Source organism: Orycteropus afer, unplaced genomic scaffold (genome assembly GCF_000298275.1).
Source record: "Orycteropus afer afer isolate SDZICR_OR568_19922 unplaced genomic scaffold, OryAfe1.0 scaffold00119, whole genome shotgun sequence".
Taxonomy (NCBI): Eukaryota; Metazoa; Chordata; class Mammalia; order Tubulidentata; family Orycteropodidae; genus Orycteropus; species Orycteropus afer.
Genome location: NW_006921706.1, coordinates 3,366,558 through 3,387,008, shown reverse-complemented (window position 1 = coordinate 3,387,008; position 20,451 = coordinate 3,366,558). Strand labels below are relative to the sequence as shown.

The 20,451-nt window shown below is 36.5% G+C and overlaps 1 protein-coding gene across 1 annotated transcript in view; it reads left to right on the top strand.

Annotated features, from left to right (window-relative positions):
* PHF14 (PHD finger protein 14) overlaps positions 1 to 20,451 on the top strand; it is a 254,861-nt gene that overhangs the window by 58,360 nt on the left and 176,050 nt on the right. The window contains exon 7 of the mRNA XM_042781427.1: positions 5,122 to 5,259. Coding sequence (XP_042637361.1) covers positions 5,122 to 5,259 — 138 coding nt within the window. The remainder of the gene's footprint in view (positions 1 to 5,121; positions 5,260 to 20,451) is intronic.

The following is a 20,451-nucleotide window of genomic DNA, read 5'->3' as shown; positions in this document are numbered from 1 at the left end:
TATATATGTATATATATGTATATATAATTTATTTTATTTTTGTTGTTATTGAGAATAAAGACAGCATAACATATACCAATTCAACACTGATTACATTCAGTGACATTGATTACATTCTTTGAGTTACATCCATTCTCATCCTCCTTTTCCCAGTTGTTCCTCCCCCATTAACATAAACCTACCATCCTCTAATTTCCTATCTAATCTTTCAAGTTGCTGTTGTCAGTTGGATCCCATATAGATAAACCTTAGAAGAGCCCAATACTTGAGACAGACATTCTTTACTAGGTAAGCTAAACTTTTGTTTGGTTTTAAGAAGACTTCAGAGGATATTTTTGATTTAAGGTTTAAAGATTATCTTAGTGTAATAGTTTCATGGGTTTATCCAGACTCCATGGTCGAGAAAGTCTTGAGTCCATGAGATTTGAAATTCTGTTCTGCATTGCTCCCTTTTTGGTCATTATTCTTCTATAGACTCTTTCATCAAAATGTTCAGTAATGGTAGCCCGGTACCATCCAGTACTTCTGGTCTCCTGACAGAAGATGCAGTTTTTCTTGGAGGTAATTAGCCACACATTTCATTTCCTCCTCCTTTCCTGACTTTCCTTCTTCCTTTGTTGCTTCAGGCAAATAGAAACTAATTTCTGTACCTGGAGAATCCTTGATTTTTTTGTAGTCAATTATCAGTATTGATTCTTAGAGAGTGCAAGGACTTTAGAACAGCCTGATTCCATTTATCATACCTTTTGACTTATATACAGTTGTTTCTGTGTTTTTAGTTTATGATTATTACCATTTCACACAGCAGTGTTCATTGATACTCACCAGGAAAACATTCTTCACTTCACATACCTTTAGTTAAGGTATGCTAATGATATACATTTCTAATTTTCAGTTATTTAAAAAGTCTTTTGTTTCACCCTTATTTTTCTTTTTCATCACTTTTACTTATTTTCATTTCCTGTATGACATAAATGTTGAAGTGCTTGACTACATATCTTCAGGTTGGTGGTTCAAACTACCCAGAGCACCTGGAAGACAGGCCTGGTGATCCATTCTGAAAGGTCACAGTCTTAAACGTTTACAGAGCAGCTTTACACTGCACTGGGGTCACTGTGATTCAGAATCGACTTGATGGCAGCTAACAATAGCAACAACAACTTATTTTCAGTTAGTTTTTTTTCCTTTAAATTTCCTTTAGACTCATTTGCTTCTTAAACTTTGGCTTGATGTTTTTCATCAGTTTTGGAAAATTCTTAGCCAGTGGTGTTTCAATTACTGTTTCTGCCTGTTTTGTTTTATTTTGGGGTCCTCCAATTGCATATATGTTAGATTTTTTCACTCTGTGTCCTCTGCTTCCTACTTTTATGTATTTTCTGTGTTCTCTGTACTTCATTCCAGATATTTTCTTCTAATCTGTATTTAGTTTACCATTTGTTTCCAGCATTGTTTAATGTGCTGTTAAAGTTAAACTTTTCTATTAATTCTTAATTTTAGTTACTGTATTTCCTCTCTATAGAATTTCCATTTAATTTTATGTTATGATTTCAAGTTTCTGTTAAATTCTAAATATTTTTCCTATGATTTCCTTAACATAGTTCACATTAGTTGTTTTAACATACCTGATAACACTATTTTCAAATGTTGTGTGGTGTTTTTCTACTGATTATTATTCATGTTATCTTGTCTTCTTGTGTGCCTTTTTTAGTTTTAGAAATAATTTGAGGCCTACGTAGGATGATTCCCCCACTCCCCACCCCTTTCCCTACCAGTTGATTTACATTTGTTATTGTGGGATTTTTGGCAGCTCGAGCAGTCTATAGTTACAGATAAATAGAAGGTGACTTGTAGTCCCTGTGAAGATCTCTCTAATTCTGATTTACCTTACTCTTGTTTTCCAGACCTTTGTAGTCTGGACCCAAAGCATGGGTTTACTTGTCCATCCTTACTCACCTTTGTGGGTTCTAAATTCCATTTCTTATATCTACTGTCAGGAGTATCATTCAGCCTCTCAGCTAAAGCTTCCAAGGCAGAAGCAGGCCCAACACTGAATTTATCTTCCTGATGTTCAGGTAATTCTCCATTAACTTGTTACCTCTCTGATGGCTTTAAGTAGTAGTTACAAAAAAAAAAAAAGAAAGAAAGAAAAATTACCCAAATTTTGTAGTTGAGGGTCATTGTTACAAATTACCTTGTCTAGTATTATTGGAGGTTCCTACTTTTCTTTCTTTCTTTTTTTTTTTTTTTAATAGCAGCTTTGTAATTCACCTACACAGAATCTAGGAGGGATTAATGTACATCATTTATAATAGGCACATATTATTGCCATAAATATAAGTCAAGAAACAATTAAAAAAACAGATCAGATGTTGCTTCATATAAATGAAGGCAGCAATGAACTAAAAAAGTCATTAAATGTGCAATTGTCAGCTCATTTTTTCATTATTACCTGCTTTTGTTTTGAAGTAGTATTGAGAAATGGAGTTGAAAATTATACAGTCTCTAGATCATCTGAGAAACCAAACTCTCACTACCGTTGAGTCAAATCTGACTCATAGTGACCCCTTCTTGGGTTTCCGATGCGGCATCTCTATGGAAGTAGATTGCCCAGTCTTCCTTCCGGAGAAACCAAACAGTGTTGTTAATTGTAGCTGGAACAGCTGTTACAGATCACATTTCCTACACATTTCCCAATTCTGACTGTTTACTCCCCCCATTGCTCAGTTCACTAGCATTTTAAATGCTTTCAGACAACAAGGAAGATTCTATTTTCTTTGATAGATTATTCTATAGTCTAATAGACTTTATTGTCAGGAAATGTTTCCTTATATTCACTTTGAAATCCCTTGTTCAATTTCATCATATTACATTAAATTGCCCACTCAGGGAACTATCCAAAAAAATTTGTCTCTTTCATGGTGTTGACTTCCTTAAAATAATTTGATTTCTCTCCCTTTCTCTCACCCTCTTTCTGTTTCTCTGTATTATTCAGTCTCTCTCTCTCTTTTGATTGTGTTTATTTTGCTATTTGTTGATATTTTATACCAAACACATTTACCCTATTGGAAAAAGACCCTTAGCTAGAGAGTGGGGTATCAGGATTTGCGAGCCTTTTCTTTTTATTTATTTCATTTTATTTTTGCAGTGTTCCTTCCCTTCCCCTCCCACCCCTGGTTTGGGAGCCTTTTCACATCTGTACCCAGAGTCCTGTTCTTGCTGTTTCCATTTATTGCTGACGTCTAGGCTGCTGCTGTCTACCCGGTTAGGTAGTCACTTAAATGTAATATAAAAACTATATTTTTAATGTATTAAACCTTTTTAAATTTTCTTCCTAATATACTTCCCTTGTAGTATTTTTTTACTTAGAACATATTTACCAAAAGTTCTTCCCGTTATTAACCAATGGCAGTCTTCAGAATTTAAGTCTTTCCTTTTATGAAGATTCCTATTGCCAGAGCAGTTTATATTTTGAGACATTGTATTTTTCTTTTACGATAATTAAAATGATATAAAAAATCACTTTTCAGGATAGATTTTAATATCAGCAGTTTATACTTTGGATTGTTATTTATTTATTCCCTTTTTTTAAAAAAAGAATGTATGTAATTGGCTATTGTGTTCCACTACTGATTCCACCACATTGTTTAGTTAAGATTGCTTTCAGTTTCTTAAAGAGATTTTAAAAATAAAATATGATGATTTGTTTGACCGCAATGCCTAGATATTTTGGTGAGTTTTCTTTAGCTTGTTATTTATTTTCTAAACAGTTTTATAGTGCTCAAGAGCCAGTATAGCTTTATGGTTAACAGCATAGGTTTTGAAGTAAGATTTGTAGGAATTGAATCCTGACTGCAAGTTACTTTCTGTTTTATTTTGAGCAGGTTATTTAACCTGACTTCACTTTAGTTTTCTCACCTTAAAATGAGGATAATTATAGGACCTTCCACATAGGTGTGAGTATTAAATTATTACATAGATAATAATGCATGTAAAGTGCTTAGAGAAGTGGCTGGCACATTGTAAGTACTCCATAATACTTAATATTATTATTATCATATCAGTGACATTGACTTATTAGAATAGTATAGAGACATTACCTTTTTTTCATATAAACTATGACTTGTTTGCATCGGTACACTATTAGTTCACTATTGGTACTTATTTAGCACTTTATTTATTTTTAAAATTTATTTTGTTGTTGAGAATATACACAAACATAGCATATACCAATTTGGCCATTTCTACAAGTACAATTCAGTGACATTGATTATATTCTTTGAGTTGTGTAACCAGTCTTACCTCCTTTTCTGAGTTATTCTCTCTAATTAATATAAATTCACTGCCTTCTAGCTTCATGTCTAATCTTTTGAGTTGCTATTGTCACTTTGATCCCATATAGATAGTTCTTAAAAGAGCATAATGCTTAAGGCAGACATTTTATACCAATTAAGCTAAACTATTATTAATTTTAAGAAGATTTAAGAGAATATGTTTGATTTAAGGAGTAAAGTTTATCTCAGAGCAATAGTATCTTCCAGCCCCCATGGCTCCAGAAAATTTGGAATCCATAAGAATTTGAAACTCTATTCTGCATTTTTCCCTTTTGATTAGAATTCTTCTGTAGAATCTTTGTTTCATATGTTCAGTAATTGTAGTCAGACATCATTAAGACCAGTTCTGGTCTTATGGCATAGGAAGTAGTTGTTCATGGAGATACTTAGCTACACATCTCATAAACCCACTGCCATTGAGTCATTTCTGACTCATAGTGACCTTTTAGGACAGAGTAGAAATGCTTCATAGGGTTTTGAAGGTTGTAAATCTTTATGGAAGCAGACTGCCTCATCTTTCTCCTTTGGAGTGGCTGGTGGGTTCAAACTGCCAACCTTTTGATTAGCAACCAAATACTTTAAGCACTTTGCCACCAGCGCTCCTTTACGTATTCCATATTTTCCATCTATTCCTGACTCTTCTTCATCTTTTGCTTCAGGAACATTTCTTTAGCACTTCAAATAGAAAAGATTACTAGTAAATGCCCCATCATAATATTTTCTGTATGCCTTGTATGAGAGTAGTGGAAGTATTTTTGCTCTGATGAGTTTTCTTGTTACTCTGTTGTAGGAGTGTAGCTTTTGTGAAGACCCTCGTTTTGCTAGAACTGGAGTTTGCATTAGCTGTGATGCAGGGATGTGCAGAGCCTATTTTCATGTGACCTGTGCCCAGAAGGAAGGTCTGCTTTCAGAAGCAGCAGCAGAAGAGGTAGGTTTATTTAAACCCAGAGGTGATGAACATGTTCAGAATCCTTCTTATGCCTTTGTTATGTCCTGCAGCAGGTATGTATTATAAATGAAATTAAAATTTATTTTAAAGTCTTTAGCTGGATCACTGGCTTAAACTTCAAGAGTAAGCAATATCAGGCAATGAGTTTTATCAGTATTAAAGCTAATCAGACATTTGGACAATAGGTTAAGATTATTGTAATGAGATCTAATACATAAAATAAGCATAATTCAAAGTATTTTAAAGCACTAAAATATCAGCATATTTTATATGAGATTCTGAAATTGTGTTTGAGTAACCTTGCTCTATTTCTCCCTATATAAAATCATTATCCTACCTTCAACATCTACATCATTGTGCCATCGTTTAACATTATTTTTAACTGTGTAATTTTCCCTCTAGGGGTCATTGTTTTAGGTTAAGCAATCAATGGTTTTCAATGTGTTTTAATGACCCCTTAAAACTTTTTCAGGGGGTCTGTAAGGCTAAATATTTTCATAATGTTGTTGTTAGGGGCTGCCAGTCAATTTTGACTCATAGCAACCCTATGTGACTTGTGATCACATAGAACTACTACATAGGGTTTTTTAGGTTGTAATATTTATGAGGGCAGATTGCCAGGGCTTTCTCCTGTGGCGCAGGTGGGTGGGTTCGAATTGCCAATTCAGGTGTTAGCTTCTGAATGCTTAATCATTATGCCACCAGGGCTCATTATATTCATAAAACAAAAACATAGTTATTTTGTTCAGTCTTTTCTCATGAATAAAAACAAAGTTTTCTAGAGATTACAGTACAGCATATGAATATAGAAATAGTTTTAAGAATCCAGCTATTTTTTATGTCAGATGTAGAGATATTAAAAATATTTGCAAAAATGTAAAACAGTACTAATCTGGTCATTAATTTTTTTGTGTGAAAATTATATTTTAAAAAATGTTCTTTATATTAACATAATGAGTTTATTATTGTTATTTTTAAAATTAATGAATATTTAAACTTTTCTGCTTGAATATCTATTATGGTAGCTCTAAATGTAACCCACAGAAACGTGAACCTTTGGGGCTGTCTTAGTTACTTAGTGCCGCCCTAACAGAAAGGCTACAGGTTGGGGCATTAAAGAACATAAATTGTTTTTCTCACAGTTCAGGAGGCTAGAAGTCCAAATTTAGGGTGTGTCTATTTCAACTTCTAGTAGCTGCCAGGAATCCTTCGTGTTCCTGAGCTAATGCTTGTAGGTACATCTGTCTTTGTTGTCTGTCTTCTTCCTCCCCTTGTGCATGTCTCTGTTCTGTTCTTCTCTTTTTTATACTCAGAAGTGATTAGGTTTAGTACCTGCTCTACTCTGGTTAACTTTAGTAACATAACAAAAGAAAATCCTATTTCCAAACAGGGTCATATTTACAAATTACAGGGGTTAGGATTTCTACATATATTTTGGGGGACACAATTCAATCCCTAGGAGCTCTGGTGGCTTAGTGCTTAAGGCATTTGACTGCTAACCAGAAGATTGGTGGTTCAAACCCACCTTGGAAGGAAGATGGGGCAATCTACTTCTGCGGAGATACTACCTCGGAAACCCAAGGAGGGGTCGCTATGAGTCAGATCCAACTCGACAGCAGTGAGTTATTATTATTTTTTAATTCATTCCCTAATGGGTTTTCAATAAAGGTGTTAAGGCATCCTGAGACCAAAAAGTTGAGAATAGCTTCTGGTTTAGTTGATTTTTAAGCTCTTCACATACTTGGATAAGTGAATATTTACTCAGTAATTTTTACTGTACATTTGTGATGGTTTTATGGTAATATCTGAGCTTCTTCTTATTATGTCCCTTTGTTTATTACATAATCTTCAATGTCATATTTAGAAAAGTGTATTAATTGGGCTTTTTATCTTATCCCATGTCTCTTATAGCCAAGGAAAGCAGGAAATAGAAAATCTGATAAAGGACATTTGTTGAGTGAAACTTGAGGGATATTAAGATTAAATGGACCTTATAGCAGTGGCATTTTTGAAAAATGTGTGTTTTTGTTCTAGTTTCTGATTCTGAGGAGCTGTATTTTTTTTTTTTTAATTTTTTTATTATGATTTAGGTAAAGATTTACAGAGCAAATTCACTTTCCATACAGCAGTTCACATATACTTTGTCTCATGCCATTGACCACAGTTTACCACAGTGCAACAGCTCCCCTCCCACTTCCTCACCATAGTTACCTCTTCCCAGTATCCATCCCTCCATACTCTCCTGCCCCCTAAGCTGTCTCCCTGTGCATAAGCAGCCCTTCCTTCTCCCATGATTGTTCCCTCCAAGGCGTGTATCTACTTGAGGTAAATGTTTAACTCATATGCCTGTACTTTGTTTGACTGGAACCCACAGGTGTGGGTTCAATTCCAGACCTGAAGGGCAGCTAGAGGCCATAGTCTCAGTGGTTCCACCAGGTTCTATTGGACCAGCAAACCTGGTCCCTACCTCTTTTTTTTTCATCCAAATGATTTTGAATTTTGTTCCACATTGTTCTCCTTCTCTATCCAGGATCTCCTACATAGATCCTCTTCCAAGCGGATGACAGTGATAGCCGAGCACCATCTAGTTCTTCTGGTTTCATAGTTATACAGGCTGCAGATCGGATGGTGTACCAGTCGCTGGGAGTAGGAGCTGTATTTTGATTAGTTTATACAGGGTATTGGATGAGCACTGAGCATTTCCACAGCTATTGGGTAGACATAGGAGTATAATCATCCAGTTGGGTTATGAGGATTAGTCATGATGACAACTCAGATGGTGAGCAGAGGTGCAGAGGGACAGTTCAAGTAAGACTCAGACAAACAAGTAAATCCTGGATGAATGCCTGGATCAGGGAATCTATAGGGTAATACTCTACTTTTGGAAAATTTTGATTGCAGTCAGGAAGGGTCCTTTGCAGTTACTACTTTTAGAATTTGTTGAGCTCTTTACCTTTTATGCTATGGTAGTTTGGGTCCTTTTCCATAGCTTTGTCCTTTTTGGGTAGACAGTAGTTAGTTAATTAATGAAAATGTTTGAAGTATCCAGGTATGGGATAGTGAAGTGTAATGGGGTCTGTAGTGATTTGGACAGTGCATCTGTACAATAAAAACATGTAAATTGAAATTGAACAAATAAAACAGAAAGTGTGGCTATATAAATATTTTATAATCTGTAGTCTATGAGCTCATTTCAGGAAATTTTCAGGGGACCCTAAAATAAATCAGGATGTGAAAATTAGACCTGAGGCTTCTTCCTTGCCTTGCTGGCTTCCTTGATTGATTAGTTACAAATCCTAGGTGTTGGAATAATAAAATATGAGTTTTCTCCCTGCTTACTGCCTTGCTAAGTACTTTTTTTGGGGAGGGGTATGTGTGTGTGTGTGTGTGTGTGTGTGTTTAAAAATGTATGTATACTTTTGGTTTCTTTTATAAACATTTATAGAATTGGAAAATTGTAAGGTTTGTAAATAATCTTTCAAAACTCAAGACTTTACATGAGTCAGTATCAATGAGGTTTGCTTTTTGCAGTAACCATTCTGTTAAAATGAATGTCTTAGCTATTCCTGCATGGTCATACTTCTGTAGATTAGGATTCATGTATCCTAATAGCATATTAATTAAAAAGAAAACTAAATTAATATAGATGTAGTGTTTTGTGAGTGTATCTTGTCTTCTGTTTCAGTGTTATATGACACTTTAGAAAGCTTTTTTTAATGACAAATTTATTAAAAATAAATTTAAGAAATTTAAATTTATTAAAAATAAATTTAAGAAATTTGAATTTATTAAAGATTTCTTCTCAGTGGCCATTTTATCCAGACAATAAAAGAAAGGTTGGGAAATAATGAGAGCGAGAGAAAGAGAATAAGCACTTCATTCTAGTTCAGTGGCATCAAACCTTACCATATGTCTTAGGAACTTTGTCTTAGTTATCTAGTGCTGCTATAACAGAAGTGCCAAGAAATGGCTTTGACAAACAGAAATTTATTCTTTCGCAGTTTAGAAGGTTAGAAGTCTAAATTCAGAGTGCTGGCTCAAGGGGAAGGCTTTCTCTGTCAGTTCTGGAGGAAGGTCCTTATCTCCTTTTAGCATCTGTAGGCACAGCATTCCTTGGATATCTCCATGTGTCTTGCATCAGTCTTCCTCTAGATCTGGGAGGTTCTCAGCTCAGGGACATTGAATCAAAATGACATGCTGCACTCTCAGCTTTTCTTTTTTGGTGGTAGTCAGGTCCCACTCTCTCTGATCACTTCTCTATCCTATTATCTTTCATAAGATAAAAGGTGGTGCAGGCCAGAGCACAGGGTAATTCCCCTTACATCAAATCAGGGCTGTGACCTGAGTAAGGGTGTAGCATCCCACCCTAATCCCCTTACAGCTTATTGGTTGATCACATGAGATCACATCATGGGGATGATTGCATCATTATATCACTGCCAGATTACATCATTACATAACTGTCAAACCATAGAGAATCATGGCCCAGCCAAGTTGACACCTGTTTTGGGGGGACACAATGCAGTCCATTATGAGCTCCTAAAATAGTGGCCTCTTTATCTTATTGGAGAGGATGCGTTTGAAATTTCTATTCTTTTTGCTATGGTACTTTGTGAAAATTCCTGCTCACTTTAGAAAAATATTCAAACTGGATTATGACGTAGTAAGTCTTATTAAAACTAAGTGATAGCACAGGTTCAGTTAAGTTAATTGAAATTTCTGCTTTTATAGTTCACATCAAATAATTAGCCTAAGATTATATATATTTCATCTAATCCATAAGGTTATTTTCCTGTGATAAAACTATAATTTTGCTACTATTGTAGCCATGTGAAAATTTTTCTTTGAAACAATATTGTTTATAAATTTTATTGTTTTTTCCATAACTATTGACTTAATGAACTAAAATCCTTTAAAGAATAAAATTATCTTGCTATTGATTAGGTGTATTACTATTGCTGGGAGAACCAGTATTGATAACAATGGAGTCTTGATGGATCAAGACTTGATGGATCAAATACCTTTTAATGAGTTCATCAATAAGTTACATTGGTTAGACATTTTATATAAGAGCTTTTTATGGCCATGTTACTCATTTGGTACCACAGTTTGTTTTTCAAATTATCCTGGATGATCTTTATGCCAGTTACTTAGACCACTTTCTCTTGTACAACACATCTAATCTGTTACCAGATCCTATCAGATACCCTACCTGATCTATCTCCACATTATTTCTCTGACCTTCTCTCTATAAAATTTTAAGTATTTGCTAAAGAAATTACCAGTTCTTATTCAAATTTATTTATTTATTTATTTTTCATTATCTGGAAGTTTTTTATTGAATACAGGACTCACTAAACTACAACTTAGGATTTAAGTTAATTGTAGAATGTCTGCAAAGCACTGAAGTTGAGTAGTGATAGAAGTATGACTTGGCAGGCATTTATGGAGCAGTCACTATTGATCATATTTTAAAACGCAGTCAAGTTGTGTTAAGGATGACCTAAAATTTGTTTTGCAAGCAATGAAATATATATTCCAAAGAAGCTTCATAATACTCAGTGAAATCAGTCAGTCTTTAAGATTGAGGGCATATGCACACATGCAAAGCATAAAGCTAAGTATTAGGTTGGAGGAGTTTGTTAGACAGCATAAAAATAGTTTTAAGGCCCAGTATCCACCATGGTAGGAGCTCTGGTGGCAGAGTGCCAAAGGCATTTGACTGCTAACCAGAAGGCTGGTGGTTCAAACCGCCTCAGAAGCCCAAGGAGGGGTCGCTGTGAGTCAGATCTGGCATCTGACTCGATGGCAGTGTGTTGCATTTGTTTCGTTTATCCACCATAGTGGGGAAACACAGTAAAAACAAAGACACACTAAATTACTGTACAAGATGGCATTAAAAGATGTCACAAATGTCTAGTACAGGATAGGGAATAATATATAACATAATGAAGAAGATTCCCTGGAAGAGTCAGAAACTTCAGCTGGTCCTTCTTAGCTTATCTGTTTTACCTTTAACTATTTCAGCATTGTGTATTAATGTGTTTTCATGTCATTCATTCATTCAACATGTTTACTCAGCAGGTATTTATTGTTCTACTATGTGTTAGGCATTGTTATAGACACTATAGATAGAGCACTGACCAAAACAGACACATTATATGTTCTTAAGGGAGCTAAAGTTAGTGATACATGAGCAAGGGCCAGAGAATGAAAAAGTAAACAAAGAAATATATCATTAGTACTGTGAAGAAATGTAGAGCAGTATAAAGTGTTTAGGGAGGGTTAGAGACAAGATAACGTTATTTTATATGAGGAGGTCAGAGAGGGCTCTCTAATAAGTTAACATTTTTTAATGTAAGTGAAGGAAGTGGTGAGAGATCATGTAGATATTTTAGGGGAGGGCATTATAGGCAGAGTGAACAGCATGTGCCCTGAGGTAGGGGAGACCAGTGGGCTTGGGACAGAGTGAGGGACTTGGGCCAGCCGGAGGGGAGGAAGGAAATAATAGGGGTAGCAGAGGGCCACATCATGTAATACCTGGAAGAACATAGGAAGGACTTTCAAGATACTTCTCCCAGTTGGGAAGGGAAAAGCATTTTTTTGAGTATCTCCCATGTGCTAGGCATTGTGCTAGGGCTTTTTACATACTATCTTTGTAACTCCTACTCTTAAGGTAATTTCTGATATTTTACCACAAAAAGAATGGATTCTGTTATTTTAATATCAATTTCATAGGTAGAAAATTTAAAACCAGAGAGGGTAAGTTGCTGACCCGACATCTTAGTAAGATCTATCTTTTCAACTTCTACCTGACTATCATCAGATTCGTTTAAAGAGTTTTCCAAATATTTATGAAGCTAGTCTTAACTTCAGAGATTATGATTCATGTAGATATAAGACAGGGGTTTTAAATACAAATGCCTTGAGAAAGAGTACTAGCACTAGTACAGCTCCACTTCTGTCTTAGGCTGGGTAGAAATGCAAAACCAGGGAAATAAATGTATATAATATATATAAAGAGAGAGATTAATTTAAGGGAAATTGCTCACACAATTGTGGAGGCTGGCAGGTCCCAAATCCAAGCAGGCTGGAGGCTTCTCCTGACTCATGTGGTTGCAGGGGCTTAAAAACCCAAAATCTATAGGTCAGGCTGCTGGCTTATATCCCAAAAATGTGAGGTCAGAGGATGATGAGATGAATGCGAGACAGACAGAGTGAGAGAGAGAGAGAGAATGAGAGAGCATCCATATATATTGACTGTAGGCCACAGCCCCAAGAAAACTCCCCTTCCAACTGATTGGCAGCTCCTATCAGATCACAAAATGGAGAAAGATTGTGTAATATCTGTTAAACCACTGATAATCATGACCTAGACAAGTTCACACCTAACACTGTCTATCACAATATCTCTAAGCAGGTCAAAGGGATATTCCAGATCAACCAGTGTGCTAATTAGGACAACATCACCACTATCTGTATCCACATTTTTTCATCACCCTTAAAAGAAACAGCATGTACCCTGAGGTAGGGGAGACCAGTGGGCCTGGGGCAGAATGAGGGACTTGGACCACTGGGAGGGGAGGAAGGAAATAATAGGTGTAGCAGAGGGCCACATCATGTAATACCTGAAAGAACATAGGAAGGACTTTCAAGGTACTACTCCCAGTGGAAAGGGAAAAACACCCCCACCAGCGAGGAAAGCAGGGGAAAGGCCTTACCCCCACCAGCCAGGAAAAACATGTTTCCAGAATAGAGCAACAGCCAGGGAAGCAGGTAAGGGGAGGGAACCAGGCTTCACCCCCACCAGCCAGAAAAGCCAGGGAAAGTGAACCCAGAGGGGATGACAGAGCAGAGCAGCAGCCAGGGATCCAGGTAAGGGGAGCGACTCAGGCCGCATCCGCACCAGCCAGGACACCAGGGGAAAAAGAAGCCAGAGGGGACAACAGAGCAGAGCAGCAGCCAGGGATCTGGGTAGGGGGAGGGACCCAGGCCCAACACCCACGAGCCAGGAAAGTGGGGGAAAGAGAAGCCAAAGGGATGACAGAGCAGAGCAGCGCCAGGAATCCAGGTAAGAGGAGGGCAGAGAGCTTTTGAACAGCTAAGCGAGGCAAACTTGTCTGTGAGTTTGTTGTAATATTGTACTATTGCACAGGTTTCAGTGCAGCTTACAGACTGAGACAGACTAGGAAGAAGGAAGAGGCCATCCACTGCTCAAAGAATTGGCCAGGGAAAACCTTATGAATAGTAGAGAAACACTGTCTGATACATTACTGTGCAACTTTATGTATAGCCCGGAAACATTATCTGATACAGTGCAGGAGAATGAGCTCCTTAGGTCAGAAGGCTTTCAAAATACAACTAGGAAAGAGCTGCATCATCAAAGTAGGACCAACCTTACTGATATGGATAAAGTAAAGCTTTCAAGACCTCCATTTGCTGCGTGCCACAACTCAAATTGAGGAGAAAGAGCTGCAAATATCCATTGATAATAGGAACATGGAATATAGGAAGTATGAATCTAGGAAAATTGAAAGTTGTCAAAAATGAAATGGAACGCATAAAGATTGATATCCTAGGCATTAGTGAACTGAAATGGACTGGTTTTGGCCATTCTGAATCAGATAACCATATGATCTACTATGTCGGGAATGACAATTTGAAGAGGAATGACATGACATTCATCGTCACAAAGGATGTTTCAAGATCTGTCCTAAAGCACAATGCTGTCAGTGATAGAATAATATCCATACAGCTACAAGGAAGACCAGTTAATAAGACTATTACTCAAATTTATGCACCAACCACCAAAGCCAAAGATGAGGAAATTGAAAAGTTTTATCAACTTCTGCAGTCTGAAATTGACCGAATGTGCAATCAGGATGTGTTAATTATCACTGGTGACTGGAATGCAAAAGTTGGAAACAAAGAAGAATCACTGGTGGTTGGAAAATTTGGCATTGGTGACAGAAATAATACTGGAGATCACATAATAGAATTTTGCTAGACCAACAACTTATTCATTGAAAATACCTTTTCTTAATAACACAAACGGCGGCTATACACATGGACTTTGCCATGGAGTACACAGGAATCAGATTGACCACATCTGTGGCAAGAGGTGATGGAAAAGCTCAATATCTTTAGCCAAAACAAGGCGAGGAGCTGATTGTGGAACAGACTATCAATTGCTCATATGCAAGTTCAACTTGAAGTTGAAGACAGTTAAAACAAGTCCACAGGAGCCAAATTTTGACCTGGAATATATCCCTTCTGAGTTTAGAGACCATCTAAGGAATAGATTTGATGCATTGAACACCAGGGACTGAAAACCAGAATTGTGGGATGACATTAAGAACATTGTCCATGAAGAAAGCAAGAGGTCATTAAAAAGATGAGAAAAGAAGAAAATATCAAAATGGATGTCAGAAGACACTCTGAAACTTGCCCTTGAATGGAGAGTAGCTAAAGCCAGTGGAAGAAATGGCAAGATAAAAGAGCTGAACAGAAGATTTCAAAAAGCAGCTAGAACAGACAAAGACAATTACTATAATGAAATGTGCAGAGACCTGGAGTTAGAAAACCAAAGGGAAGACCATGCTCAGAATTTCTCAAGCTGAAAAACCAAGGAAAAATTTAAGCCTTGAGTTAAAATATTGAAAGATTCTATGGGCAAAATATTGAATGATGCAGGAAGCATCAAAAGAAGATGGAAGGAACACACATAGTCACTGTACCAAAAAGAACTGGTCAACGTTCATCCATTTCAGGAGGTGACATATGATCAAGAACCATTGGTACTGAAGGAAGAAGTCGGAGCTGAACTGAAGGAATTGGTGAAGAACAAGGCTTCAGGAATTGATGGAATGCCCACTGAGATGTTTCAACAAACGGATGTTCCAGTGGAGGCACTCACTCAGTTATGCCAAGAGATTTGGAAGACAGCTACCTGGCCAACTGACTGGAAGAGATCCATATTTGTGCCCATCCCAGAGTGGTGATCCAACAGAATGTGGAACTTATCGAACAGTATCATTAATATCACACACAAGTAAAATCTTACTGAAGATAATTCAAAAACAGCTGCAGCAGTATATTGACAGAGAACTTCCAGAAGTGTAGGCTGGATTCAGCAGAGGACATAGAACAAGTGATATCATTGCTGATGTCAGATGGATCTTGGCTGAAAGCAAAGAATACCAGAAAGATGTTTACTTGTGTTTTTTTTTTTTGATTGTGCAGAAACATTTGATTGTGTGGATCATAACAAATTGTAGATAACATTGAGAAGAGTGGGAATTCCAGAACACTTAATTGTACTCATGGGGAACCTGTGCATAGACCAGGAGGTTGACGTTCGAACTGAACAAGGGGACACTGCGTGGTTTGAAATCAAGAAGGGAGTGATCAGGGTTGTATCCTTTCACCATACTGACTCAATCTATATGCTGAGCAAATAATCTGAGAAGCTGGGCTTTATGAAGAAGAACATGGCATCAGGATTGGAGGAAGGCTCGTTAACAACCTGCAATATGCTGACAACACAACTTTGCTTGCTGAAAGTGAGGATGACTTGAAGCACTTACTGACGAAGATTGAAGAATACAGTCTGCAGTATGGATTACATCTCAACATAAAGAAAACAAAAATTCTCACAACTGGATCTGAAAGCAACATCACAATGAATGGAGAAAAGATAGTAATTGTCAAAGACTTCACATTGCTTGGTTCTATGGTTGATGCCAATGGAGACAGCAGTCAGGACATGGACCATGTATAGCACTGGGCAAATTGGTTGTAAAGGACCTCTTTCAAGTGCTGAGGAGCAAAGATGTCTCCTTGAGGACTAAGGTGTGCCTGACACAAGCCATGATATTTTCAATCACCCCATATACATGTGAGAGCTGGATAATGAGTAAAGAAGACTGAAGAAGAATTGATGCTTTTGAGATGTGGTGTTGGAGAAGAATACTGAAAGTACCATGGATTGCTAAAAGAACTAACAAATCTGTCCTGGAGGAAGTGCAGCCAGAATGCTTAGTCTCACCTACTTTGATCATGTTGTCAGAAGGGACCATTCCCTGGAGAAGGATGTCATGCTTGGTAAGGGGAAGGGTCGACGAAGGAGGGGAAGGCCCTGAATGAGATGGATTGACACAGTGACTGCTGCGATGGACTCAAGTATAGCAGGGATTGGTGGAGCTGGTGTGGGGCCAAGCGGAGTTTCATTGTGCTGTCCATAGAATCGCTATGAGTCAGAGACAACTCAGTGGCACCCAGCAACAACAAATGAAACTCAGTAACCCATAAGCAATAACTCATTCTATCCTCCCACATGCCCCTGGTAAGCCCTGATAAATTTTGGGTTTTATTCATTTGGCAGTTCTGGATATTTCATGTAAGTGGGACATATTCTGTTTGTCCTTCTGTGCCTGACTTACTTTATTCACAGCATGTTCATTTTTCAAGGTTCATCCATATTGTAGCTTGTATGGAGTTCCTAAGTAGGGCCCTGGTCCTAATACTTAGCTCACTTCTGCAAACATAAATTCTATATCTCATAACTTAATTTCAACTCACCTACTTTTAAAACAATTGAGTAATGATCTAAACTGGTTATTTTAAAATTCAATGTAATTTTTATTCTTACTTGGCATCTTCTCAAGATTGAGAACACGTCCCAAGAAGGCAGCTGTATGTGTGTGTGTGTGTGTTATTGTAATCTGCTACCTATATTTTCTTTTCACCTTCCTACCCCTGTTCAGCTTGAGTGTCTATCTGTATATCCATTCAGATTATTACTACTGTTATTGCAGAACTGTGTAATAGTAACCTTTTTTACCTTTAACTTTTGTGGCCTTCACTGTTCTTTCCACTGCCTTGATTATTTTGTGCTGAACTCCCTCATATTGTGTATTGTCTTTCCCTTCCCCCAAGTTAATGCATGTCTACCCTCTAGTTAGTGATTTACTCTTCCTTTCCTTCCCTCCCCTGGTAAAGTTTAAAGAATGATTCTGTGCATAAACCTTTTAACTTTTTGCAGTAGTGGTCTCATGTAGTAATTGCCCTGTTGTGATTGACAATTTCACTCTTCTAGGTTCATTCATGTTATGAGGCATTTTGCAGAATCATTGTTATTCTTTGATGTTTCATAGTATTCTGTTGTGTATATGTACCATAGTTTGTTTATCCATCCATCCATTGATGAACGGTTAGGTTGTTCCCATTTTTTTGTTGTGAATAATGCTGAGACAAATGTGAGTATACATGTTATCTGTATATCATGGCTCTTATTTCTTCAGGATATATAGCTAGTAGTGGGATTGCTGGATCATACTGCTTTCTACAGTGGTTGTACCATTTTACAATCCTGCCAGCAGTGTATGAGGGTTCTAGTCTCTCCATACCCTCACCAGCACTTGTTGTTTGCTGGTTTTTGAACTTTGCTCTTAATGGTGGGTGAGATAATACCTCATTGTTATTTTGATTTGCATCTCTGTAATGGCTAATAATCGTGAACATTTCTTCATGTGTTTGTTAGCTGCCTGAATGTCTTCTTTGGTGAAGTGTCTGTTCATGTCCTCTGCTCATTTTTTAATTGGATTGTTTGTATTTTTGTTGTTGAGGTGTTAAAGTTTTATATAAATTTTAGAAATCAGTCCGTTGTCTGATATGTTGTTGCGAAATATTTTTTCCCAGTCTGTGGGTTCTTGTTTTATTCTTTTGGTGAAGTCTTTTGATGTGCATGAATGTTTAATTTTTAGGAGGCCCCAGTTGTCTAGTTTGTCTTCAACTGTGTGTGTGTTTTTAGCTATATGTGTGTTTTTAGCTATGTTTGATGTTGTATTCATGTGTATATTAGGGCCTCCTAAGTTTGCCCCTATTTTTTCTCTGAAGATCTTCTTGATTTTAGGCTTTACATTAAGATCTCTGATCCATCCTGAGTTAGTTTTTGTATATGGTGTGACATATGGATCCTGTTTCATTTTTCTGCAAATGGATGTGCAGTTTTGCCAGTGTCATTTGTTAAAGAGACTGTCTCTTGCCTATTTAATAAGTTTTGGCCCTTTTTCAAAGATCGCCTGTCTATAGGTGGATAGCTTTACTTCTGGGTTCTCGGTTCTGTACTAATACCAGACAGTTTTGACTACTGTATCTGTATAGTAGGTTTTGAGATCAGGGACTATGAAACTTCCTGCTTTTTTGTTCTTCTTTAATAGTGCTTTGCTTATCCAAGGTTTCTTTCCTTTTTGTATAAGGTTGGCAATCAGTTTTTCTATCTCTTTAAAGAATGATAATGAAATCTGGATCGGGATTGTAGTATTATATCAGTAGATTGCTTTGGGTAGTATTGACATTTTTACAGTGTTAAGTCTTTGTATTCAAGAACTTGATATGTTCTTTTATTTACATAGGCCTTTTTGTTTGGTTTCTTGTGGTGGTATTTTGTTATTTTCTTTGTATAAATCTTTTGTGTCCCTTGTTAGATTTATTCCTAAGCACTTTTATCTTTTGGGTGGCTATTGTAAATGCCTGATTTCCTTTTCAGAGTTCTCTTTGTTAGGGTAAAGGTATCCAACTGATTTTTTGTGTGTTGATCTTATATACCCTGCCACTTTGTTGATCTATTAGTTCCAATAGTTTTCTTGTTGAGGCTCTAGGATTTTCTATGTATACGATCATATTATCTGCAAATAGATACAGATTTACTTCCTCTTTGCCAATCTGGATGCCTTTTATCTCCTTTCCTTGACTTATTGCTTTGGCTAGAACTTTTAATACAGTATTGAATAGGACTGGTGATAAAGGGCATCCTTGTCTGGTTCTTATTTGCAAGGGGAATGTTTTCAGTCTCTCTCCATTGAGAATAATGTTGACCGTTGGTTTTGTGTATATGCCCTTAATTATGTTGAGGAATTTCCTTTCTATTCTCATTTTGCTAGGCATTTTTATCAATAATGGATATTAGATTTTGTAAATACCTTTTCTGTTAATATGATTATGTGGTCCTTTTCCTTTGTTATATTTATGTTGTGGATTACGTTGATAATTTTTCTAATTGAGCCATCCTTGCATACCCACTATGAATCCCACTTGGTCATGAGGTATTATTTTTTGATATGTTGTTGAATTCTATTGGTTAGTATTTTGTTAACAATTTTTGTGTCAATGTTTGTGAGGGATATTGGTCTGTAATTTTCTTTTTCAGTGATGTCTTTGCCTGGTTTTGGTGTCAGGGTTATACTTGGTTCATAGAATGAGTTTGAGAGTATTCCCGCCTTTTCTATATTCTCAAATAGTTTGATACCTATCTCTGTTTTCGTATTCATTCCTTATAATCATGTGAAGATGTTATTAAACTTCAGTTTACTAATGAGGTAACAAACTCATACAGCTAATAAATGGTGGACCCAAGATTTATATCTAAATTTTATATCTCTCAGTTATATAATCTTATTCATAGTGCTATACTGTGACATCTGTGGATATTACACTAAATAATTGCCTCATATGCATTTTTTTTATTGTTAAGGACACATTAGATTCTTCTTTTTATTTATTTATTTTTTAACTGTTTCTCTCTGTTCTTTATCATCTGTCCCATCTTGTTTGTTTGACCATTTCTCTTTGGGTTTCAGAATCCCACCTAAGAAATCCTTTTAACATATCTCATATAAGAACAGTATGGATACTTTATTTTTCCTCTTTAGGACATACCTAAAGAATGGACTATCTGTCATTTGGTTGGTAATTACATTGCAGATTACTTTTTTACTATATTTATGTTTGCCGTGTATATTTTCCAACTCGGGCAACCCCATCTGTGTAGAGTAGAAGTGCTAAAAAGCCTTAGGTTTTCAAGGCTATGAACTTACGGTGGCAGATTGCCATGCTTTTCTTTCAAGACACTTCTGGGTGGGTTTGAATGGGCAGCCTTAAGGCAAGTAGTTGAGGGCTTAACCATTTGTACTACCCAGGGACTCCTACATCTTCATCAATTACTTGTTTTCATAGAGTATGATAATACACAATTACATGTAAATAATGCAAAAGAATTTATTTTATTATCTTAAATCCAGAAAGCCTTCTAAAGAAAAAAATAAATTATTTTTATTTGGATGTTTCTAATTTGAGTTAGGTATAACAGGTTAAATTTCTAAAACAGCCATC